The following is a 24,757-nucleotide window of genomic DNA, read 5'->3' on the forward strand; positions in this document are numbered from 1 at the left end:
AAGAGAGAAAAGGTAGGTGATACCCAGAGAGACACAGCGGGGAGACACACAGCTTGCTCCTTGGGCTGCTGGGATATTTAAAGGCAGAGGTTCTACCTTCAATGTTATGTAAAGATAGGTGCTTTGTCTTTGCTCTAATTACTTTCTGAGTGTTACTTTCTGAGTTTCTAGGTGTGAATGCATCCTGCCATAAAACAGAAGCTTATCCTTGAAACTAGTAGGTACTGTTATCTGCATTTTGGGCAGATAGTTTTCTCAGGCAGGCATACATTCTGTCAGTTAGCTGTTAATTCTTGGGTGAGAAATGCAATCCTGTTGTGTCTCTTTGAGGTAAAGGCGGCATTTCTATGTTTCTAAATATCATATTTCTGGGGCCAGGAGTTTGGCCTAGTGGTAGAGTGCTTTCCTAGCATGCACAAAGACCTGGTTCGATTCCTCAATACCACATACAAAGAAAGATCCGGAAAAGGTGCTGTGGCTAAGTGGTAGAGCTCTAACCTTGAGAAAGCCCAAGGACAGTGCTTAGGCCCTGAGTTCAAGCCCTGGGACTGGCAGAAGAAGGAGGAGGAGGAAGAGGAGGAGGAACAGGAGGAGGAGGAGAGGAGGAGGAAGTACAGGTGGAGGAGGGGGAGGAGGAAGAGGAAGAAGAAAGAAAACTTGGAAGATAGGGCTTTCTAGAAGGACAACTGAGTTTTCAAGCAGTAGCTAAACTAGATGAATGGAAGGAAATTCTGAATGTAGGGCTCAGATAGAATCAAGTGTCAGTGACTGGTTCCAGACTGCTTCAACTTTCCCCATTGAAACCTAGATCTCAGCCTCCTGAGTAGCTAGGATTACAGGTGTGAACCACAAGCACCTGGTCTTCTCCCATTTCTTAGAAAATGATTTGCTGGTACTTTCTGTGCCTATCTCCTCATCCTCACCCCCATGGCAAAAGTGGCTTTTGGTTCCTCTCTGCTGACATTGCTTAACCAATCTTCTAATAAACCATGGAAGACACTTTCTTGGAAAGTTTGAGCCTTTTCTTTTTGCCAGTCCTGGGGCTTGAACTCAGGGCCTGGGCACTGTCCTTGACTTTCTCAAGGCTATATTTCTACCACTTGAGCCAAAGCACCACTTCCAGCTTTTTCTGTGTATGTGGTACCAAGGAATTAAACCTGGGGCTACGTGCGTGTTATCAAGCACTTTACCACTAGGCCACACTCCCGGCCCAGTTTGAGCCTTTTCTTAACCTTTTTTTTTTTTTAAATACTCAGTTTTTCTTTCAGACTTTTTTTTTCTCTTGAAGTTCATGTTAAGTGCTCCCCAATTTTCCAAATTTTTAGTTTTTCTGTTTACATTGCTTTTTAGATTTTACTCTGATCTTTCATTTAGTATTTGTCCTTGACAATCACATGTTGGAAAAAAGTATGATTCTTTGCAATAAGATCTTTTTTGAAATTCTGTTTTGCTCTTTCTAAATTTAGTTCCTACTCCTAACTTGTTTAAGTCTCTTGAGCCTCCATATTTTTGCCTATCTGACGTCTCTCCTAAATTATCATCCTAAATAGTGGTACACTAACCTGTATTTCCTACTAGCATAATGGATTAGAAAACATAGAATTACAGAGGCTGGGAATGTGGCTTTATTTTTTTTTTCCTTTTCCTTCCTTCCTTTCTTTCTTTCCTTCTTTTTTTTTTCCCTGCCAGTTCTGGGACTTGAACTCAGAATCTGAGCACTGTCCTTGGGCTTTCTTCAAGACTAGCACTCTACTACTTGGGCCACTGCACCACTTCCGGCTTTTTGTGTATATGTGGTACTGAAGAATTGAACCCAGGGATTCATGCATGCTAGGCAAGCACTTTACCACTAAACCACACTCCTAGCCCAGAAGGTTACTTTAGAGTATTTGCCTAACATGCATGAAGCCTTGGATTCAGTTCCTTAGTACCACATAAACAGAAAAAGCCTGAAGTGGCACTGTGGCTCAAATGTTAGAGCTCTAGCCTTGAGCAAAAGAAACTCAGGGACAGGGCCCAAGCCCTGAATCCAAGCCCCAAGACTGGTAAAAAATAAAAATTACACTTGTGCAAACTTTTGATAGCATAAGGATATCAGAACTCCAAACAAATATACTGTGTTCAAAATATTTATTATTTATCATATAAAAGTAAACAATATAATCTATGATAGAAATGTCCTTTGGAAGTATATTTCTTCAAGGGCTGACCTGTCCGAGGTTTCTTGGATTCTTAGTTTAATGAAGTTTCAATAGAGCATGTCATCTTTTCCTGGTAAATCTTCCTAGAGCATAGATAGATATTTCTCCTTACTCCATAGACTTTTGAACTGCATTGAAAATTAGAGACATCTGCCACAAAGAAAAAAAAATTCAATAATGTTCAGATGAGTACCTATTAAAGTTTTTGAAAGCTAATTGTTGGGAGAGGGACAAGTTCAGTAATGTCTTATCCTTTTAATTTAAAAAAAATAAAAACTTTGCTGAACTTCTGAGAAATTTCAAATAATACAACCAAAATTGAAGGAGTAACTTCTACCAGCTACTCACTCTGCAATATCTGAAGTTTAAAACTGAGACAGGAAATAGAGTTGTGTAGCTCAAGTGGTAGAGTATGTTTCGAGCAAAAGAAGATCAGGGGTAACACCCAGGTCCTGAGTTCAAGCCTCAAGACAGGCACCCGCGGTGGGGAGTAGGGAGACAGGTCAGTTTTAAAATATTGAGACAGGTTGGGTGGCAGTGGCTCACACCTATAATCCTAGCTACTCAAGGAGGCTGAAATCTAAGGATTATAGTCCTAAACTAGTGTTGGCAGGAAAAGTCCATGGGACTCTTAACTACAAAAAAGACAGAATTGGATCTGTGGCTTAGTGCAGAGTGCTAGCCTTGAGCACAAAAGCTAAGGGACAGTGCTTAGGTTATGAGTTCAAGCCCTAAGATAGGCATAAAAAATAAAAATAAAATGAGATAGTTTCCTCAAAATGTAATGTCCCTGACTTGATTTTCACAGTATCCATAACACTTCCAAAACTTTTTTGATCCTTTCTCCTTGATTGTTTTAACTGGCCTTCAAAGTGTTCACAAAAATTGCTGGGTACTGGTAGCTTATGCTTAGAATACTAGTAAAGAGGTTGAGATTTAAGGATTGTGATTCAAAACCAGCCCAGGAAAATCCTTCAGATTCTTCAATTATATAGCAAAACCCCAGAACTAGCATGTCTCAGATGTTAGGGAAATAGCGTGGGGAATGAAGTGAAGCAAGAGACCTGAGTTCAAGCCTCAGTACAGGCATACAGGCACACAGAGACACATACTGTTCACAAAAATGCCTTAAGGAGGACTGGTGCTATGGCTCAAGTGGTAGAGTGCCAAGCATGAGCAAGAAATCCATACTGATGAAAAGAAAAAGAAGATAAAAGACAAGCAGCTGAGTTCAGTTGGTACTCACACAAATGCCGTAAGAAGGGAAGCAGATAACATTTTCATTTGTTGGCTCAAGTCAGGGGGTTATTTTATGGAGATGAGCTTGAGAAGAAAAATTATTCTAGTACCAGGGTGCTTAAAAATTAGGTGATGGCCCTCCACAATAACAATAAAAAATGGAGTTGGGAGTATAGCCTTGTGGTAAGTGCTCTGCTGGCCTAGCATTCATAAAGCCCTGGGTTTGAGTTCTGTACCACATATTCAGAAAAAGCCAGAAGTGGTACTGTGGATCAAGTGGCCAAGCCCTAGCCTTGAGCAAAAAAGTGTCCAAGGGCAGTACCCAGACCCTGAGCTCAAGCCCCAGGACTGGCCAAAAAAGAATAAATGTTTAAGGGCCGGGAGTGTGGTCTAGTGGTAGAGTGCTTGCCTAGCTTGCCTAGCTTGCCTAGCCTTGAGTTCAATTCCTTGGTACCACATACACAGAAAAAATCAGACATGGTACTGTGTCTTAAATGGTAAAGTGGTACCCTTGAGAAAGCTCAAGGACAGTGCCCAGGCCCTGAGTTCAAGCCCCAGACTGACAACAACAACAACAACAACTACAACAACAAATGTTTGAAAGAATAAACAGTGACAAAAAAAACAATGAAAAAGAATTAGGTGATGGCCTGAAGCATTACCTAAATTTAGCTGTTATAAAACTTTTTGAGCCATGCTTCCATTTCTGCTTTTTGCTGGTGAATTGGAGATGAGGCTGTTAAATTTGTCTACTTGGGCTTCCAATCTCAATTCTCAGATTGCAGCCTCCTGAGTTGCTAGGGTTATAGGTGTGAGTCACCAAACATTCAGCATAATTAGTTTTTTTTTGTTGTTTTTTTTTTTGCCAGTCCTGGGCTTAAGCTCAGGGCCTGAGCACTGTCCTTGGATTTTTCTCAAGGCTAGAGCTTTACCACTTGAGCCTCAGCACCACTTCTGGCTTTTTCTAAATATGTGGTACCGAGGAATTGAACCCGGGTCTTCGTGCATGCTAGGCAAGCACTTTAACCACTAGGCCAAACTCCCGGCCCCAGCATAATTAGTTTTTAAACATCATTTCTTGACCTCTGAAACAACAGTGAATACTTTAGAACTGGCTCTTCAAAATATTAGTTCATTAATTAAAGATACACTGCTCTCTTGGATTCTTTTTTTTTTTTTTTAATTTTTATTTTGCCAGTCCTGGGCTTGAGCTCAGAGCCTGAGCACTGTCCTTGGACTTTCTCAAGGCTAGAGCTCTACCACATGAGCCTCAGCACCACTTCCAGCTTTTTTCTATGTATGTGGTACCGAGGAATTGAACCTGGGTCTTCATGCATGCTAGGCAAGCACTTTAACCACTAGGCCAAACTCCCGGCCCCGCTCTTGGATTCTTGATCAGATAAAACTAAGCAAAGTTTTCATTTGTAGTCAGCTTCACTGCAATTCCTACCTACTTTAATCTTCCTTTACTAGTCAGCTTTTAAAAAATATTTTTTTTCAATGGAAAACACTTGTCTCAAACAGTAACAGACCTCTTCAATGATTCTTTGGCATTTAAGTCCCCAAACCTTAGTCAGAGGCTGGTGGCTCATGCCTGTAATCCTAGCTATTCAAGAAGCTGTGATCTAAGAATCAAAGTTCAAAGTTGGCCTGAGCAAGAAAGTCTGTGAGAGACTTTGATCTCCACTAACCTACCTAATTCTGGAACTGGAGCTGTGGCTCAAGTGTAGAGAATTAGCTTTGAGTACAAAAGCTCATGGAGCACAAAAGCTCCAAGGCCTAGAGTCTAAGCCCCAGGACCTGTACCAAAAGAGGAGGAAGAAGAAAGGAGGAAGAAGAAAGACACTTGGCCTATTTATGTATTCATCCCTATAACTTTAGTTACTAGGAGAACTTAATGGCCTCTCAATAAGAATGTTTTTCCTGTCAGGTGCTGGTGGCTTAAGTCTGTAATCCTATCTACTCAGGAGGCTGAAACCTGAAAATTATGGCTGGGCAAGAAAGTCATAAGACTCTCATCTCCAATTAACCACCCGAAAACTGGAAGTGGTACTGTGGCTCAAAGTAGTAGGTCCTTGAGTAAAAAAGCTCAGGGACAGCATCCAGGCCCTGAGTTCAAACCCTACTACAACTGACAAAAATAAATAAAATCAATCAATTCCCAAACCTTGATTTTATACTATGTTCTCATTCTGTAATTGAAAACAAAAACTGCTGAAACTACTGTACTCACATCTAAAGAAATCTAATTTCTCTTTCATTACAGTGGCCACTCTTCATACTATATCCTGGAATCCAGTCTCTAGCCCACTATCAACTCTCTCCCAAGGTATGTTGTCTTTTTGTTTTTTTGGCCAGTCCTGGGGCTTGAACTCAGGGCCTGACCACTATCCTTCCGTTTTCTCACATCTAGAGTTCTACCACTCGAGCCACAGCACCATTTCCAGCTTTTTTTATGTACGTGGTACTGAGGAATCAAAACTGGCAATCACTCTACCACTAGGCCAAGGCCAAAATCCTAATCCCAGGTATGTTGTCTTTAGAATACTACTCTACCTTGCCTAGCCCAGTCTACCACAGCATTTAGTACATGGTACTATCATAAATTTACATGAATCTTCTGTATTTTACTAACTTTGGTCTACCAATTTGCACAGAAGGCACTCCACTAAAGTATGTTGTGGTGAAAATGAGCCTAAAAGCTTTCTGATGGCTTAAGAATTCCAGTGTTCCAGCTAGGCGTGATGGTTCACGACTGTAATCCTAGCTACTCAGAAGGCTGAGATCTGAGGATCAAGGTTCAAAGCCAGCCCAGGCACAAAAGGACCTGAGACTCTTATCTCCAATTAACCTCTAGAAAACGGGAAGCGGGGCTTGGCTCAAGGGTAGGGCAGTAGCTGAAGAGCTCAGGGACAGCACTCAGGCCAAGTTCAAACCTGACTCACAAAAAAAAAAAAAAAAAAGAATTCCAATATTCCAATACCAAATAGCAGATTTGTTTTTTTCCCTGTATCTGCTTAAGCAGTATGTGACATTTACCACAAATCTTGATGAAAAGTACCTTTTCCTTGCAGCTAGGAAAATTTATCACAGTGGGAGAAAAAACATACTTTACTGATTTGGTAGTAATCAAGACATCATATTTTATTCCCCAAAGGCTACTGAAGTACCTCTCCAATCTAAAAAGCTTTAAGGTGCTTTTTTTCCCCCTCTCTCTCACAAATACCCACCAGCTTCTATATCCAATTTACCTGTCACTTCTCATAGATCTAATTCTTTTTTTTTTTTTTTTTGGCCAGTCCTGGGCTTGAGTTCAGGGCCTGAGCACTGTCCTTAGACTTTCTCAAGGCTAGAGTTCTACCACTTGAGCCTTAACACCACTTTCGGCTTTTTTCTATGTATGTGGTACTGAGGAATTGAACCCAGGTCTTTGTGCATGCTAGGAAAGCACTCTACCACTAGGCCAAACTCCCGGCCCCTAATTTTTTTCTTTTTAAGATGCCACAGAGTCTGAGTGTAGAACTGCAAACCCATCTATAAAAAAAAATCCTAGCACTCTGGAGGCTGAGACAGGAAGATAAGTCCTAGGCTATATAGCAAGATCCTGTCTCAAAAAGCAAAACTGTAAGATGTCAAAGGCTAAGGAACTACAATAATCACAATGATCTTACTTAACAAGATCTATTTTAATCTGCAATAGCCTTCACAGACTAGTCTGATTCTGTCAGAAGAAAAATCACAGTAATACTAGCACTAGTCACTTCAACTTATACTAAATTCATAAAAGACAACCTAATTTAGTAAGTCCTTTTCTGATTCCATACAAATTAGTAAGTTATGACTCAGCTGTCATGGAGAATACAATCTCAAATCAGGAAGTGAGATTTGAGGCTTGGACAAAGACACTATTTTGTCCAAAATGACAGATGTGGAGGCATAAGCCCATAATCATAGCTACACTCAAGGGGTCCTGAGTAGGATGACTGAATCCCAAGAATAGCCTGGGTAAAAATAGACTGAAATACAACTAAAAGTAAACAAAGGCTAGGTATGCGGTTCAAATAAATGGTAAAATGTATACTTAGTAAGCAAAAGTCCCTGAGCCCAAACACCAGGATCACCAAAAAGTTATGACTCTTCTTTGATTAACTTACTAATTTATAGCTATTCTAAATTACATCACATAGCACTGGCAGCAAATCAGACACCTAAATATATAATGTATTAAAAAATTTAGACAGTTGCTTTGTGGCTCACACCTATAATGCTACTCAGGAGGATGAGATCTGAGGATTATAGTTCAAAGCCAGCCCAGACAGTAAAGTCCAGAAGACTCTCTTATCACCAATTAGCGAGGGGAGGGGAGCCAGAAGCGGAGCTGTGGCTTAAGTGTAGCATGCTAGCCATGGGCAAAGAACCTCAGGGACAGTACCCAGGCCCTGAGTTCAAGCTCCAGACTAGCAACACACACACACACACACACACACACATACACACAAATTTTAAGTAGATGGCTGTATTTTCATGTAGCCCCCAAATATAATATGGATGATTGCCCCTCATTAAATAGCCAGTAATGGGCCAGGAGCCTGGCCTAGTGGCACAGTGTTTATGTAGCATACATAAACCACATACACAGAAAAAGCCAGAAGTGGTGCTGTGGCTCAAGTGGTAGAGCACTAGCCTTGAGGAAAGTCCAAGGATAATGGCCAGGCCCTGAATTCAAACTTTAGGACTGGCAAAAATAAATAACGAATAACTACAATATTTCATCAAAAATATGCACTCCAGGGCTGGGAATTTGGCCTAGTGGTAGAGTGCTTGCCTAGCCTACAGGAAGACCCAGGTGAATTCCTTGGTATCATATACATAGAAAAAGCCAGAAGTGGTACTGTGGTTCAAGTGGTAGAGCTCCAGCCTTGAGAATGCCCAAGAACAGTATTCAGGTCTTGAGTACAAGCCCTGGTACAACCCGCCCCCCCCCCCCAAAAAAAAGCACTCCACTTAAAAGTATTTTGCAATACAGTAGCAATAGAGACAAGATAGAAATAGAAAACAGGCACCAAAGATTTAACTAATTAAAATAAGCTCAGAGTGACTTTTAATATGCCAATGAATGTTCATGAAACATATATAACAAACAAGTGCAAACACGTTTTAGACCAAAATTAATGAGAAAGCAAAGGAACATGTTTTTGTTGACATCATTAGCCAATATCTTTAGTCAAATGGCTAATACAGATAAAATATATTTAGTGAAGAACTTGGAAAAGTCATTCTGGCACTTTAAACAGCTATGTACAGTATTACCAAGGTCAGTGTATATATACAAATATTGAAGCGAAACCAGGTCAAACATTTAAAAACAGACTACAGACTAACCATATATCAAGTACAAAACTTGGGCAGATAAAGAAGACATTATTTTTAAAAAGTCAGGAAAGTACATTATCAGAAAAAGTTAAACTACATTAACACATCATTCCAAAGGGGGAGGGATGCATTTTTTCAATGCACTAACTTCAAAGTTAAAAAAAAAAAAAAGAGACAAATTAGCTACTTTTATCAAGAGCAGCTATGTATTTCACATAATTGTTTCAAAAGAAAGCCTATTAACAACAATGATTGTTTAATGCTACAATTTTACAGCAAAGACAACTAAAATAGCAGCAAATTCACAAGGCAATACTTCCACAGAATTGTATCACTCCATGGTTTATGCAGTGCCTACAAAGTGCTCCCAGTTGAAGATACAAGTATAATTCACACACACAAAAGATTGACACACAGGTACTTCAGAGGCCAAGTAGTACTGAGTCTTAGCATTGTATGCTTATAATAAAGCCCTTGAGTCCTTTCTATAAGTCACCACGGGAAAGATTCCTTTTATTACAATGCAACAGCAAACTATGCACAGCACACCACCACAGTGGTTAATCCTGCAAACAGCTGATGTAACATCCAACAATGACTGACATTCTACAGAAACCAGTCTGATAAGATTAGACAAAAGCCTGATATAGCAACTGTTGAAATACAGCTTTCAACTGTCATTCACAAATAAAAGTACTAAAAGGTATTTCAGTAAAATCACTGATACCAATGAAGAAAGTAATTGAAACATGAATTCTAGCAGTGATTTCAACCTAATTTCCTCTCGTCACAGTTTTTTTGGGGGGGAGGGGAAGGAAATGAGCAGTTCAGTATATAGTAAGGCTGACAGAGCGGTTCATTTTCTTTCCAATAAGTCGAGAGGTTCTATTACTCTGGGTGGTAGACCTCGTGGCCATCCGGTCAGTGAAGAGTACTCTTTCCTCAGCTGCAGCTTTTGCCATCTGAGCTTTCTTGAGTTCTCTGAGGACAGAATAACAAATACATCTTTTGTCTACCTGCTATATTAATCTGAGGAAGAGATTTTTTTGATGGGGTCAGTCGTGGAACTTGAACTCTGGGGCCTGAACGCTGTCCCTGAGCTCTTCAGAGCAAGGCTACTGTCCTTGAGCCAGAGTACCACTTCCAGTATTCTGGTGATTAATTGGAGATAAGAATCTCATGGACCTTTGAACTGCGATCCTCAGATCTCAGGTTCCTTAGTACCTAGGATTACAGGCATGAGGCACTAAGCCTGGCCTCGAGAGAGAGATTCTAAGACAAACACAAACTGTTTAATAAATTCAGAAATAGGGCCGGGAGATTGGCCTAGTGGTTAAAGTGCTTGCCTAGCATGCACGAAGACCCGGGTTCGATTCCTCGGTACCACATACATAGAAAAAAGCCGGAAGTGGTGCTGAGGCTCAAGTGGTAGTGCTCTGGCCTTGAGAAAGTCCAAGGACAGTGCTCAGGCCCTGAGCTCAAGCCCAGGACTGGCCAAAATAAATAAATAAATAAATAAATAAATAAATAATTCAGAAATATCTACCTACTATCATTATTCTAAGACATAAATGACAAAAGAAAAAAGAACATGAAATCTTAATTTATACTCAAGTGTATTATGTGCTTTTATAATTACAGTATTACATATGCTTTGATACAAAGTGAGATGAAAGGAAAACCTTACTTCCTATTTACAAAAGCATGATAGATAAACAATGTAATATTTAGTATAAGATTTCTATGAATTTTTTATATTTTTGTGGGTCATGGGGCTTGAACTAGGCCTGGGTACTGTCTCTAAACTCTTCAGCTCAAGGATACCACCCTATCCCTGGGCCTGGGCGTTGTCCCTGAGCTCTTCAGTTCAAGACTTACAGGCCATGAGCCACAGCACCCCGATTAGAATTCTATAATTTTAATATAAAACCTTTTGAATTACTTTTATTAAATCAGAATCAATATGGTAGCAATAAATTTGGCTCAAGTAGTAGAACACTAGCCTTGAGAAAGCCCAAGGACAGTTCCCAAGTCCTGAGTTTAACCCTCAGGACTGGCAAATACAAAAACTATACTAATGGGGCCGGGAGTTTGGCCTAGTGGTTAAAGTGCTTGCCTAGCATGCACGAAGACCCGGGTTCGATTCCTTGGTACCACATATACAGAAAAAAACGGAAGTGGTGCTGAGGCTCAAGTGGTAGAGCTCTGGCCTTGAGAAAAGTCCAAGGACAGTGCTCAGGCCCTGAGCTCAAGCCCAGGACTGGCAAAAAAAAAAAAACAAAAAAAAACTATACTAAAAGAAAAAAGTCATCTGTGGTTACTAATATCAAATATTTCTTCTTTTGATATCCTCTCATCAAGTATGTACAACAGAATGTTTTAAGGGAAATATTTTGGTGAAAGGGACTGAGGAACAAAGAACTGGTACAGGCTAGCTCTTTCTTTCAGGTAAATGGACATACTAATCTTTTTTTTTTTTTTTTTGGCCAGTCCCGGGCTTCAACTCAGGACCTGAGCACTGTCTTGGGCTTTCTCAAGGATAGAGCTCTACAACTTAAGCACAGCATCATTTCTGGCTTTTTCTGAGGATCGAGGTTCAGCCTCAGCACAAAAATTCGTGGGACTCTTATCTCCAATTAACTACCAGAAAACTGGAAGTAGCACTGTGGTAGCCTTGAGCTGAAGAGTTCAAGGATACCCCCAAGGCCCAAAGTTAAAGGTCTACAACTGACCAAAAAAAACCCACCCTAATAATAGTAACTTAAGGTAAAGTCCTAAAACTTTCATTGTGTAACTATCTAGCAAGCTATAACATCTTTTGATGACAGAAAACACAAATCATCTTTTATTACAATCTGAGAATGAGAAAGAAAAACAAGCAGAACAAATAGTACTTACTTCTGCAATAGTGAGTTTTTAAACTTTTCAGCATTCAATTCTATTCGCAATTGTTCTGCACTCTTTCTAGCTGCAGACAACAATACAGAATGCTTTACCAGTGCCATTGCTGAAGGCCTTTTCTCTGGATCAGGATGAATCATAACCTTAGAAACAAACAAACAAACAAAAAATGAAATAGAGGAATACAACTTCAGCACTTTGAACAGTGTCAAGGAAGTGTTAACACTTTGAACAGTGCTTCACATAAAGAATGCTTACTTTTAGCAACTCTGTAAACTCCTGGGAAAGCACTTGAGGAATCCGAGGTAATCGACCTTGTCTGATTTCATGCCATTGGTCACCATTTCTAGGAAGAGGTTCTGCACCAGCAGCACATACTACTGTGAGAGCGAGGGCAAATATATCTGCTTTTGGTAGATGGGTATAGTTCTGGGAAAAAATTTTTTTGAAAGTTCATAACACTGTTAAAATGGTCAAAGGAAAAGACTGCATACCAACAACAATTTAATTAAACTACTGGAACTATTTTTTTTTTTAATCCTCTAATGTCATATCTTAGTTAAGTATGTATTCAGAGACCAACCTTAATTGGAGATTTCTTTTTTTTTTTTTTGCCAGTCCTGGGCTTGAGCTCAGGGCCTGAGCACTGTCCTTGGGCTTTCTCAAGGCTAGAGCTCTACCACTTGAGATTTCTTTTTTTGAGCCTGTCCTAGGGCTTGAACTCAGAGCCTGGCGGCTGCCCTAACCTTTTTTGCTCAAGGCTAGCATTCTACCATTTGAACACTGCTCCTATTTCCAGCATTCTGTTATTAGTTGGAAATAAGAATCTCAGGGACTTTTCTGTTTAGGCTAGCTTTGAACTGCAATCCTCACATCTATTGTTTAGCTTTTTTTTTTTTTTTTTTTGCCAGTCCCTTCCTAGGGCTTGAATTTAGGCCGTGAGCACTGTCCTTGGTCTTTCTCAAGGCTAGTGCTCTACCACTTGAACCATAATTCCAGCTTTTTTACTGTGTATGTGGTACCAAGGAATCGAACCCAGGGCTTCATGAATGCTAGGCAAGCACTCTACCACGAGGCCATGTTCCCAGCCCTTCCTTAGCTTTTTTTTTTTGTGCCAGTCCCGGGCTTGAGCTCAGGGCCTGAGCACTTGGACTTTCTCAAGGCTAGAGGCCTACCACTTGAGCCTCAGCACCACTTCTGGCTTTTTTCTATGTATGTAGTACCAAGGAATCGAACCAGGGTCTTCATGCATGCTAGGCAAGCACTTTAACCACTAGGCCAAACTCTCGGCCCCTTCCTTAGCTTTTTTGATCAAGGCTAGTGCTCTATATCTTGAACCACATTCTCCACTTCTAGTATTTTGATAATTAACTAGAGATAATAGTCTCTCAGATTTGCCTTCTAAGACTAGCTTTGAACCTGGATCTGAAGATCTATCTGACTCCTGAATAGCAAGAATTATAGGCAGACCCACCAGTACCTGGACTGACATGATTCATGTTGTTTTTGTCAGTCATGGGGCTTGACCTGTGGTCTCGGGCACTATCCTTGAGCTCTACAGCTCAAGGTTAGTACTCTACAATTTTGAGCCACAGTGCTACTTCCAGTTTTTTGATGGTTAATTGGAGGTAAGAGTTCCCGAATCTTTCTGTGCCTTGTCTGGTTTTGAACCATGATCCTCAGATCTCAGCCTCCTGAGTAGCTAGGATTATAGGAATGAGCCACCAGCCCAGCTTCTGACATAATTTTAAACATTGAAAAGCGAATACTTTGATCTTCAAAAACACATGCTATTTTAAAATTCTAGTGGTAGTTTAAGGGAATATCTCTCCAACTATAGTAGTATTGCTATAATACTCCCAGGTAATATTTTCTATTTCTATTTCATTAGTTATTAAAATTTTGAAATATGCTAATTTTTATTCTTCTATCAGGTATTAGGTATTACAAAGTAAACATTAGTATTTAAGGAGAAAATTACCTCTTGTAAAACCTCATTTGCAAGAAAACGGCTATCACCTTCTTCAACTTGTGGACTAGAGATTCTTGTTACATGCCCAAGATCACCTAGAACATGAAAAAAGTATAGCCAATTCAAATCCAAAGTCTCTCTTTTTTGCAGGTCCTAGAGTTTGAACGGGCCTCAGTGTTATCCTGGGGCTTTCTCAAGGCTAGAGCTCCACCACTTGAGCTACAGCACCATTTTCAGCTTTTTCTGTCTAGATGGTACCAAGGAATTGAACTCAGGACTTCATGCATGCTAGGCAAGCACGCTACCATTAGTCCAAACTCCCAGCCCCCCAAAGTATCTCTTAATTTTAACATAATAATCCAGTTATCTGCCTTACCTATTTTAAACATAACTTTGTTGGATATCCACTCATCTTCATCTCCTTCTTCAGAAGCAGCATTTGGGATTGAGGTTCGAGATATGAAAATATTGCCTGTTTAAAAAAAAAAATCAATCTTGTATATAGAGATTCCCTTCTTGAATACTCATTTGTTAAACATGCCATTTAAAATATAATGTAAAAATCAATGTTAATAAATTCTCTAATAAAAAAAACCCATCTGCAAACAAATAGGAGAGAGGAACCCCCCCCAAAAAATCAATCAAGCATCATGAATGAAACTTTTTAAAATGCAGATTATGTCTATTCCAAACTAAGTAAGAATGAGGCTGTATTTCCTTGGAATTTGTTTTCAAGATAGCAGTGGACTCTGGTATAAGAAAGTTACTATAGGGCCGGGAATTTGGCCTAGTGGTAGAGCGCTTGCCTAGCATGCACGAAGACCCGGGTTCAATTCCTTGGTACCACATACATAGAAAAAAGCCAGAAGTGGTACTGAGGCTCAGGTGGTAGACCTCTAGCCTTGAGAAAGTCCAAGGACAGTGCTCAGGCCCTGAGCTCAAGCCTAGAACTGGCAAAAAAAAAAAAAAAAAAAGTCATTGCAATAGATCTGTGTCACCTACATATTAATCTCCTACCAACTCATCAATAAACACCGCAAAATAAAATAGTAATTTGTGATGCTACCAAAACTCAATTTTACTTTTTTATGTTTTTGTTTTGGTCCTTGAACTCAGGGCTTGGGCACTAATGGCCTCTTAGATTTTTTGCTCAGCCCACAAGCTCCTATACTATGTTAATTTGGCAATAGCTCCACTTTTTTTTTTGGCCCTGGGGGATTGAACTCTGGGCCTGGGCGCTGTCTCTGAGCTCTTCAGCTCAACTCTGTTTTACCACTTGTACCGTAGTGCCACTTCCAGTTTTCTGGTGGTTAACTGGGGATAAGAGTCTCAGGGACGGGGCCGTGAGTTTGGCCTAGTGGTAGAGTGCTTGCCCAGCATGCACGAAGACCAGGGTTCGATTCCTTGGTACCACATACTTAGAAAAAGCTGGAAGTGGTGCTGAGGCTCAAGTGGTAGAGCTCTAGCCTTGAGAAAAATCCAAGGACAGTGCTCAGGCCCTGAGCTTAAGCCCAGGACTGGCAAAAAAAAAAAAGAAGTCTCAGGGACTTTCCTGGCTAGGCTGAAATTGAAGTGTGATCCTCAGATCTCAGCCTCCAGAGTAATTAGACACCAGTGCCCTGTTTTAAATGTCACATTCCTTTACATTTTTATCATTTGTATCTTCTAATGTATCTTAACATTTTATATTTTATGCACCCTGAAAATAGTTATGCCTTCATTATTCAGATTTACTGCCATTACTAGAATATTTTTCCTTCTGCAACTATTAACTTAAGTGAGTTCCTTAATAGATAAAAATTTCTACACAAAACCCAGAATATAAGATGAGTAAAATACAAGACATGTGAAAGGATATCAATGTATGTGAATTAATGCACCTTCTATCTGGTAAATATCGTGTAACCCTTTTATTAATTACAATAAAAATAATTAAAAAAAAGATGAGTAAAATAACCTAAATTTTTGTGAATCAAAACATTTCTATAGACTAAAGCTTATAATTCTAACTATTCAGGAGGCTGAGATCTGAGGATCATGGTTCAAAGGCAGACTAGGCAGGAAAGTCCATGAAACTCTTATCTCCAATTAACTAACAGAAAATCCTAAGCAGAACTGTGGCTTAAGGTGATAGTGTTAGCCTTGAGCAACAGAGCTCAGGGACAGTGCCCAAGCAGAGTACAAGCCCCACGACCAAAACAACCTCAATTAATGGGCAAGTTTATATCCTAAACTGACCTGTCTGATTCCATCAACACTTAGTTACAACTTTCTACTTACAAGAAATATACTGAAAAAGTAGGGAAAGAATAAAACTTAGGAAAGTAAATATAACTAAATGCACTACATGATCCTAAAGTAGTTATCAATTAACAAATCAACTGTTTCCATATTGTCAAATGAAGTGGTTTATTCTTTACAACCCCTAAAAAGCATAGGATTAAGGATCTGAAATACTTACTAGGTTTTATGTCCATGTGAACCAAAGACATTGAATGAATGTATCTCAAACCCCGAGCAACTTGCATAAGGAGATCCTTCAATTCTGCTTCTGTAAAGTAACTCATGATTCTGTAGTTTTCACTTATAGCATCAGCTAAACTTCCACCTACCAAGAATAGCAGAAATTAACATTTTCTTCTTTTGGAAAATCTTATATTGCTGAAATAAGAAAGTGACATATTATGACCCTTAGCCTACTTTTGATTGTTCTAAAAATTAAGAGCCTCTGATTGTATATAGAGATTCCCTTCTTGAATACTTGTTTTTTAAACATGTCATCTGATATATGATGTAAAAATCAATGTTAATAAATTCAATTAAAAAAGGAAAGAAAGAAAGAAAGCAGCATAGTAAAAGCCAGAAGTGGTGCTGTGACTTAAGTGGTAGAGCTCTAGCCTTGAGAGAGCCCAAGGACAGTGGCTCAGGCCCCAAGTTCGGTCTCCAGGACTGGCCCCCCCCCCAAAAAAAAAAGAAAAGAAAAAGAAAAGGAGGGAAGGGAAATGGGGACAAAAACATGAGAAGGGGTATCAATGTGTGTGAAGTAATGCTCCTTTTATCTGGCAAATATAACCGTAACCTCTTTACTAATTTTTTTTTTTTTTTTTTTTTTTTGCCAGTCCTGAGCTTGAGCTCAGGGTCTGAGCACTGTCCTTGGACTTTCTCAAGGCTAGAGATCTACCACTTGAGCCTCAGCACCACTTCTGGCTTTTTTCTATGTATGTGGTACCAAGGAATTCAACCCAGGTCTTTATGCATGGTAGGCAAGCACTCTACTACTAGGCCAAACTCCCGGCCCCACTAATTAAAATTTTTAAAAAACAACATTCCGTAGAACCATTACCTTTTCTCTGCCTGTGAAATTAAATTTTCTTTTGTTTTATGTTCTTTTAATTTGGTTTTTTTGGTACCAGTATTAGGGATTGGAGTCAAGAGCCTCTTAACTCTTTTTTTTTTTTCCTTGTCCCTGAGCTTTACTCAAAGCTAGCACTCTACCATTTGAGCCACAGTGCTACTTGTGGCTTTGTGTATGTGATAGAGAGCAATGTTTCATGCATGCCAGGCAAGCACTCTACTCAGTTGAGCCACATTCCCAGCCCAGCCTGTTGATTAAAGAGTCTCAAAGGCTTGTCTGTTCCAACAGGTTCTCAACTTTCATTTGTGTACCTCAGCTTCTTTGAATAACTAGGATTACAGATATCAGCCACCAGCACCCAGCCTCAATTTTTTTCTTTCTTTCTTTTTTTTGTTTTTGTTTTTTTTTTTTTTGTCAGGCTTGGGGTTTGAACTCAGCCAGGGCTGGCTTTGAATCTTGATGCTCAGATCTTAGCCTCCTGAGTAGCTAGGATTACAGGCATGAGCCACCTCGCCTGGCTCAATTTTCATTTCTTTTCTTTTTTAAAACAGTCCTAGGGCTCCAACTCAGGAACTGAGCACTGTCCATGGGCTTGTCAAGGACAGAGCTCTACCTCAAACCACAGCACAACTTCTGGCTTTTTCTATATATGCGGTACCAAGGAATCAAACCTGGGGCTTTGTGCATGCTAGGCAAGCACTCTTATCACTAGGCCAAACTCCCAGCCCCCTAGCCTCAATTTTCTACTTATTCCTTTAATAGTTAATAAATAACATAGTCATACGTATAGAGAAAACAATTTCGTTTCGCTCACTTAGATATTCCCTACAACTCACCTGGATCACTTTTCCAAAATAAACCAGCGTGTCAGATGAGGGTGTCAGATGGGGGCTTGACAACAGGGAATCTTGAAACTCAAGGAATTCTGAGCTCTTACTTGGCTTGCTTGTTTATGCCTAGCACTATACCAATTGAACCATACCTCTAGAGTCCAGCTTTTTTTTGGGGGTGGGGGGTGGGGGGGGGACAATCCCAGGGTGAACTCCGGGTCTAATCACTGCCCTTGGGTTTTCTCAGGGCTAGAGCTCTACCACTTGAGCCATAGCACCACTTCCAGATTTTTCTGTGTATGTGACACCAAGGAATCAAATGAGTCTTCGTGCATGCTAGGCAAGCACTCTACCACTAGGCCATACTCCAGGCCCGAAGAGTCTTCCTTTTTTGGGGGGGGGGGGTGTGGTGTGTGTGTGTGTGTGTGTGTGTGTGTGTGTGTGTGTGTGTGTGTGTGTGTGTGTGTATGCTGATTATGAAGCTTGAACTCAGAGCTTGGGTACTGTCCCTTAACTTTTTTGTCCAAGACTGGTTAGTGCTCTACCACTTGAATCACACCTCCATTTTCAGCTTTTTGGAGTTTACGGCCTGGGGTGGCTTTGAACTGAGATCCTCAGAACTCAGCCTCTTGAATAGCTTCTTTAAGCACCAGCGCCCCATTCTGAATCCAGCTTTTTTTTAGTTAATTGAAGATGAAGTCTCTTGGACTTTTCTGCCTGGAATAAGTCTGATCTTAAGCTTTCTGAGTAAGATTACAGGCAAAAACCATCTGTACCTAGAGATTCAACTGTTAACACAAATGGCACTCACTGGTGGCTCATGCCTGTAATCCTAACTACTCAGAAGACAGATCTGAGGATGGAGGTTCAAAGCCAGCCTAGGCACAAAAACCTATGAAAGTCTTAATTTCCAATTAACCACCAGAAAACACTGTTGCTCAAAGTGGTGAAGTCTTGAGCTGAAGAGATCAGGGATAGTGCCCAGGCCCAGAGTTAAAGTCCTACAACTGTCCAAAAGCAAAACAAATAAAAAATGTATTTCATTGGTGTTCATTTTTTTCAGGCTCACAAGTTTATAGGAACTACAGCATTACTTACCATTACAATATTCGTTCTGTATAAGCATGTGATCATCTTCTGCCCAGGCAGAGAAATATCGAACGACATGAGAATGCTGTCCAAGCACTGCATGAGCATATACTTCTCTCAAAGCGTTCTGCCTTGGAGAGATTAAACATTAACAGAATTATCAAACATTTTTACTTAAGTCAATTTTACTTGATGTTTTCATAAAATAATTCGACTCTTTCTTTTTGCCAGTCCTAGGGCTTGAACTCAGGGCCTGGCCACTGTCCTTGAGCACTTCTCAAGTCTAGCACTCTGCCACAGCACCACTTCTGACTTTTTCTGTGTTATATGGAACTGAGGAACGTGTTATATGGAGGCTAGGCAAGCACTCTACCACTAGGCCAAACTCCCGGCCCAATAATTTGACTTTTGTAACAATTATGATGAAAAGCAACTTGCATAAAAGTGAGTGTGTTATTAATAGTTGGTTTTACAGTCTTAAACAAGTTTTTCTTGTTTTTTACTTTTAGTTAAATAAATTTACACTATAATTATGATTTTTCCTCAGTTCTAGGATGATCAAAACTTTTTTTGGGGGGGGGGTGAGGGGGTCAATCCTGAGGCTTAAAGTGAGGACCTGAATGCTGTCACTAAAATTTTTTTTTTGTTTAAGGATGGTGTCCCTCCACTTGCATCTCAGCTCTACTTCTGGCTTTTTTGGGGTGGTTAATTGAAGATGAGTCTCACTAATTTTCCTGTTCAGACTGGCTTCAAACTGTGATCATAAGATCTCAGTGTCCCAAGTAGCTAGGATTACAGGTATAAGCCACAGACACCTGTCTCTGACAAATTTCTTTAATAGAAGCCTTTGGAAAAAATCCCCCCCCCCAAAAAAAACTGGGGAGAGGCTTAGGGGAAAGCACAATTAGGCGCTAAAATGAACTATTTATATTACTAACCAAGACCAGTAAAAACTGATACAAAATTAAAAGGAATGACTAAATCTGCTGCTTCTCAAAAAGTGTAAGTGCTCAGTATTTGATCAGTTAAAACATATGCAATAACAGGAGACAAAAAACAACAGAAAAAAATGCTTAATACATACTCATCAACAGAGCCCGCCAATGGCTTTTTTGATCGTTTAATGGCATAAACGCATCCATCCAGCCTCTTCACACACTTAAATACAGATCCAAATTCTCCAGACCCAATTTTCTCCAGCTCGTGAAATTCTGTTGTATATCGTGACTTCATATTGCTTTCGGTAATTGTAATTCTCTGTAATAAAAAGGATATTCCTTGGAAGTGGAACTGTGGCTCAAGTGGTAGAGAGTCAGCCTTCAGTAAAACAGTTAAAGGATAACACCCAGGTCCCAGTTCAAGCCATTTCCACCATCAAAACAAAAACAAAACAATATTCCACCTTTGTAAAATTGATGGATTTTGCTACTGTGACAAGACAGTATGTAAAATTTTTAAATAATTCTACTTTACACTGTATTGCTTATTTAACATATTTACACCCTAACTTACTAGGGAACAGAACATCCAATTTCTGAAATAGCTAAAAGCAACTTTAAGCCAGTGGGGTAGCCTATACCTATAATACCAGCATTCCAAAGACTGAGAGGAGGACTATAAGTTTGCCACCAGAATGGGCTACACAATTAAGACCCTGTTTCAGAAACACAAAACAAAAGGTCATTACCTTAGCAGGTCTTGTTTCATCTTCGAACTCACAATCACTGACTTCCATATCTTCACAAGAACTGAAAAAAAAAAATTTTTTTTTTTTTTTGGTTGGTTGTGGGGCTTGAACTCTGGGCCTGGGTGTTGTCCTGGTCTCTGAACTCTTCAACTCAAGGCTATTGCCCTAAGCCTTGAGCCACAGCACCATTCCAGTTTTCTAGTGGCGGTAAGAGTCACAAGGACTTTAGTGCTTGGATGGCTTTGAACCAAGATCCTCAGATCTCAGCCTCCTGCATAGCTAGGATTACAGGCATGAGCCATCATGTCTGGCTAAAAAGAACATGCATGTTTTTCATAAATATAGCTAACAGACATTAGCTTAAGAACCAAGACTTTGTGTTAAGTATACAATACCATGAGTTTTAATGGATGAAAGGAGGGGAAAGGGGGGAAGCATTTAATTTTGCAATCAGAAGAATTAATCCAGCTGATGGAAAAGTCTCTGCTGAGATAGGCTCACTAAACCACTACTACACAAATCAAAACCAAAGGCTTTCCCAAAGAATTCTCCGTCTGCCTCCAGACTTCCAAAAAATATCCAAGCTTTTTATTCCTTCCTTCCTTTATTTTATATTATTCCTTGCCTACAACCAATCACTTCCCACTATCTCCTGAAATTAAGTGCTACTAAGAGAAAAATTTTCAGAACACAAACATGACACTCACAGAAAACAAATTTTGGTAAGAAGCCAATCTTGAGTATGCAGGCAAAGCAAACTATTATATTACTTACTCATTCCAATATGTTCTCTTTCTTCCAACTATTATATTACTTACTCATTCCAATATGTTCTCTTTCTCCGACGACACTGTCCTGAGGAATGAAGCAACAAAGAATCTGGAGTAAAGGGATTAATATTCACTTGAGGAGTTGGTCGTGGGTCAAATTCTCTTTTTCCTGATCGTTCAGTGTCCGTGAATAGAGAACAACCCCGGAGTTTAATAGAGCTGGAATCAATTCCTCGGGCTTTAGACAGCAAACTCTAGGGAAAACAGCAACAACAAATTTAAGATCTAAATGAATTTCCTCAATTTAATCCTTCAACAGGCAACTCCATCTCCAGCACCCCACAAAAAGCAATCATACCACACAGATTTGCTACATTGCAAGCAAAACAGTGGCTTAGTTAGAGGTTTTAGGAGGAATGTTTCCTACCTATCAGAAAAAGCCAGCCAAGTAAGGTCTGTAATCCTAGTCATAAAGCTGACTAAAGGGAAGTTCATTTCATTTTGTTAAATATTAACAAAACCTTTCAACCATCCAAAAATAGAAAGCCGTGTGTCATAAAATCTCCCCACCCTCATCAGAACCAGGCTCTGAAAGCCACCGGTAGGGGTACGCCCCTCCCCTGCAGAGGGATCTTGCCCAGGGCAAGTCTCTCAGGCAAGTTCCTCAGTGCTCGTACTCTAAGGCGGTGACTAACGGTACACGGAGCCTTCAGGTGTGCTGTGAGGGTCCTCATTTGGAAATGTCCCTTCCTATGCAGTGACATGGTTTCTTCAGTCCTAGGGGCGGTCACCCGCACACTCAGTGGCCATTCCACAAACAGGTGCTCCACACATCTACTGCTTAAAGTCACAGACGACTTCTAGCGCACATCCCTCGACACCCAATCGGGTGGACAGGACCGGCCCGAGGGCAAAACAAAACTATCTGCCCCCCGACAAGAGACTTAAAAGCCAAAACATACACCGCTCCCCCACCCCCCCCCCAAAAAAGAGCTTAAAAGCCACCCAGAGTTACTTAGGGAGTTCCAAGCCCGGAAATGCAGGGAGCCCGCTTTCCACTCCCAAGTGGAGGCGCCGATAAGCCCCCACGTCGCCCCATGATACAAAACCATAAGCGCAGGCTAGTTTTGTTTTTAACCACCCTCCTCCGGCCCGCGCCGCCCAAATTACAAGCCCGCTCCAGGAGTTTTAAAGGCACCGTATGGCCCGGGAGTGTCAGGTGGCGGGGCCCGCACCCTCCCACAACTTTGCACACCGGGCTGCATTGGTCGGGGCCGGCTGCTCCCCAGCCACCTGGCCGCCCCTGGTGTAAGATGAAGACGCTCCCGACGAGGCCCATTGTTCAGTTACATAATCTTAACGGCCAGCTTCTGGGCAGGGCCAGAAAGAGGGGCTGCCAACTTTTGGTGGCAGCGCTGGAGAGCGAGTGGGGTGCGGCCGGGCGGTTATGTAACCGAACCCCCGGAGGGAGGCAGCCAAGACGCGCGGCCTCTTTTTTTTTTTTTTTTTTTTTTTTTTAAGGCCCGAGCACCCCGCGTCGAGCCCGCTCACCTTCGGCGTGTGCGGGGTGTCGAAGAGCCGCAGCTTGCGGAAGGTCTTGTGCGGCGGGGTGCTCGGCTGGTCTGGCAGCGGCGAACAGGGAACCACGATGGCCCGCCGCGCCCCGCAGATCCGCGGGGACGCTTCCTCCGGGGCCCCGCATCGCACCGGAGAAAACGGGCTGCCCAGGAAGTAGGTGGCACTCGGGGACTTGACCGGCGAAGAGGAGCCGAAGCCTTCCTCCTCCCACGAGTCGCCCTCCGCCCCGCCGCCCGCAGCGTCCGCGCCCGGGCTGGCGACCTGCAGCAGTATGTCCTCCTCCAGTTCCCGGGGACTCCCGGAGGCCGGACCGGGAGAGCGACGGTGCTCCGGCCCCGGCTCGGCGGGGCTGCGCGCGGAGGGCAGCGGCGAGTCGGGCTCCTGAAAGGCTGAGTCCTCCCCGGTGCTGTGGCCGCTGCCCTCCTCCTCTTCTTCTTCCTCCTCCTCCTCACAGTCGCTGCAAGGCGAGAAGATCAACTTCTGCCGCAGAGTACAGATGGCTCCGGCGCGGCGGGGCGGCGGCTGTCGGCTCAGGAAGCTCATCGCTGGTCTTGGGCTGTGGCCGAGCGCCCGAGAGCCGAGGCCGGCCGAGTCCCGGTCGCGGCCGGCCCAGGGGGGCGGGTCCGCCACGTGCAACTGGGCGCGTCGGGCGACGGCGGCGGGGCTGCGCGGCGGCGGCGACCACTCCCGGGCGCTGGGAGCTGGGGGGCGCGGCGGCGGGCACGGGGCGGACGGTCCAGAAGACGGTGGGTAGCTCGGGCGCCGAGGCCGGGGTCTCCGCAAGTCCAGCCGCAAGTTCGGGCTCCGCGGCTTCCCGCGACCGTTAACCACGTGAGAGCCCAGCCCACCAATCCCCGCCCAGCCCTGGGTTTGAAAAAAAGGGAGGGCGCGACGTAGCCCGCGGGGGTGGGACCAACTACGTGATTTTGGCGCGAACCTGCTGGCTCCGCCCCCTCCATCGGCGCGGCGCGCCGCCAGGCCGGGGCGGGGCGGCGGGGCCTCCGGGGTTACCCGGCTGGTGATGAGGCCCGGCTCGCGACCCCGTGGTTGCTGTGGGAGAGCCGGAGGGGGCCCCGCGGTCGTCTGCCGGAGTCGGACTCGGGGCCGGGTGCAGCCGCAGCCCGTGAAGGCCTTTCAGCCCCACGCTCCTAGGGGCCGGGCCACTGGGCGTCCTGGGCGTGGCCGGGCGAAGTCACGTTCCGGTGGTAGGTCTGGAGGTGGGAGGCGGCCCGGTCCTCAGGCTGTTTCCGAACCACTGGAGCTCACGTGCGTAGGCCGAACCCCCCCCCCAAAGTCCAAGAGAGAAGCCGAGCGAATTACGTTCTTCACCCTTGGACACCGGCAAGGGTGTTCTCAGCCTGTCCTCCCACCCCCGCAGGGGCGGCGGGTCCACCCGGAGGTGAGCGCGGCCGGCCGGCACTCAGCTCGGCCGCGGGGCCGGACTTCGCCTCGGTAAACATGCAAAATCCGGTTCCCACCCCCCTCCCGCCCCGCCCCCTCTCCAGCTCCGCTCCCCCCCTTCCCCTCCTTCCACCCTCTCTCTCTTCCTCCCCTCCCCCCTACCTCGCTCCCCACTTTTCCCCTCCATCCTTCCAGCCCCAGCACCACGTCGAGTGACCCACTGCGCCTACTGTTTTTTTGGTTTGGTTCCCCCGTTGGCCAAACTGATTTGGCCCGGTGTGCGGTTTTCCCTTGTAGAGACGACTCGTCTTCCTTTCTTTGTTTTTGTTTTGTTTTGTCTTTACCAATCCTGGAGCTTGAA

At 42.8% G+C, this 24,757-nt stretch overlaps 1 protein-coding gene across 3 annotated transcripts; it reads right to left on the minus strand.

Annotated features, from left to right (window-relative positions):
* Positions 1-2,121: 2,121 nt before the first annotated feature.
* Wee1 (WEE1 G2 checkpoint kinase) lies at positions 2,122-24,435 on the minus strand. Of its 3 annotated transcripts, none has more exons than XM_090348165.1 (12): positions 22,969-24,435; positions 21,466-21,671; positions 20,648-20,708; positions 20,045-20,217; positions 18,970-19,091; positions 16,148-16,294; positions 14,063-14,158; positions 13,696-13,781; positions 11,973-12,143; positions 11,712-11,857; positions 9,706-9,794; positions 2,122-2,351 (listed from the first exon to the last, which is right to left on the minus strand). In XM_090348165.1, exons 1-12 carry the CDS (start codon positions 23,536-23,538, stop codon positions 2,233-2,235), a joined length of 1,986 nt encoding a protein of 661 aa, XP_090204291.1. In that variant the 5' UTR covers positions 23,539-24,435; the 3' UTR covers positions 2,122-2,232. The 3 variants fall into 3 exon arrangements, with proteins under 3 accessions (XP_090204291.1, XP_090204293.1, XP_090204292.1); XM_090348167.1 differs by lacking the exon at positions 22,969-24,435 and adding an exon at positions 22,616-22,837; XM_090348166.1 differs by lacking the exon at positions 2,122-2,351 and having other exon boundaries at positions 9,568-9,794; positions 22,969-24,431.
* Between the last annotated feature and the right edge of the window lie 322 nt (positions 24,436-24,757).

Source organism: Megascapheus bottae, chromosome 16 (genome assembly GCF_031878675.1).
Source record: "Megascapheus bottae isolate mThoBot1 chromosome 16, mThoBot2.hap1, whole genome shotgun sequence".
Taxonomy (NCBI): Eukaryota; Metazoa; Chordata; class Mammalia; order Rodentia; family Geomyidae; genus Megascapheus; species Megascapheus bottae.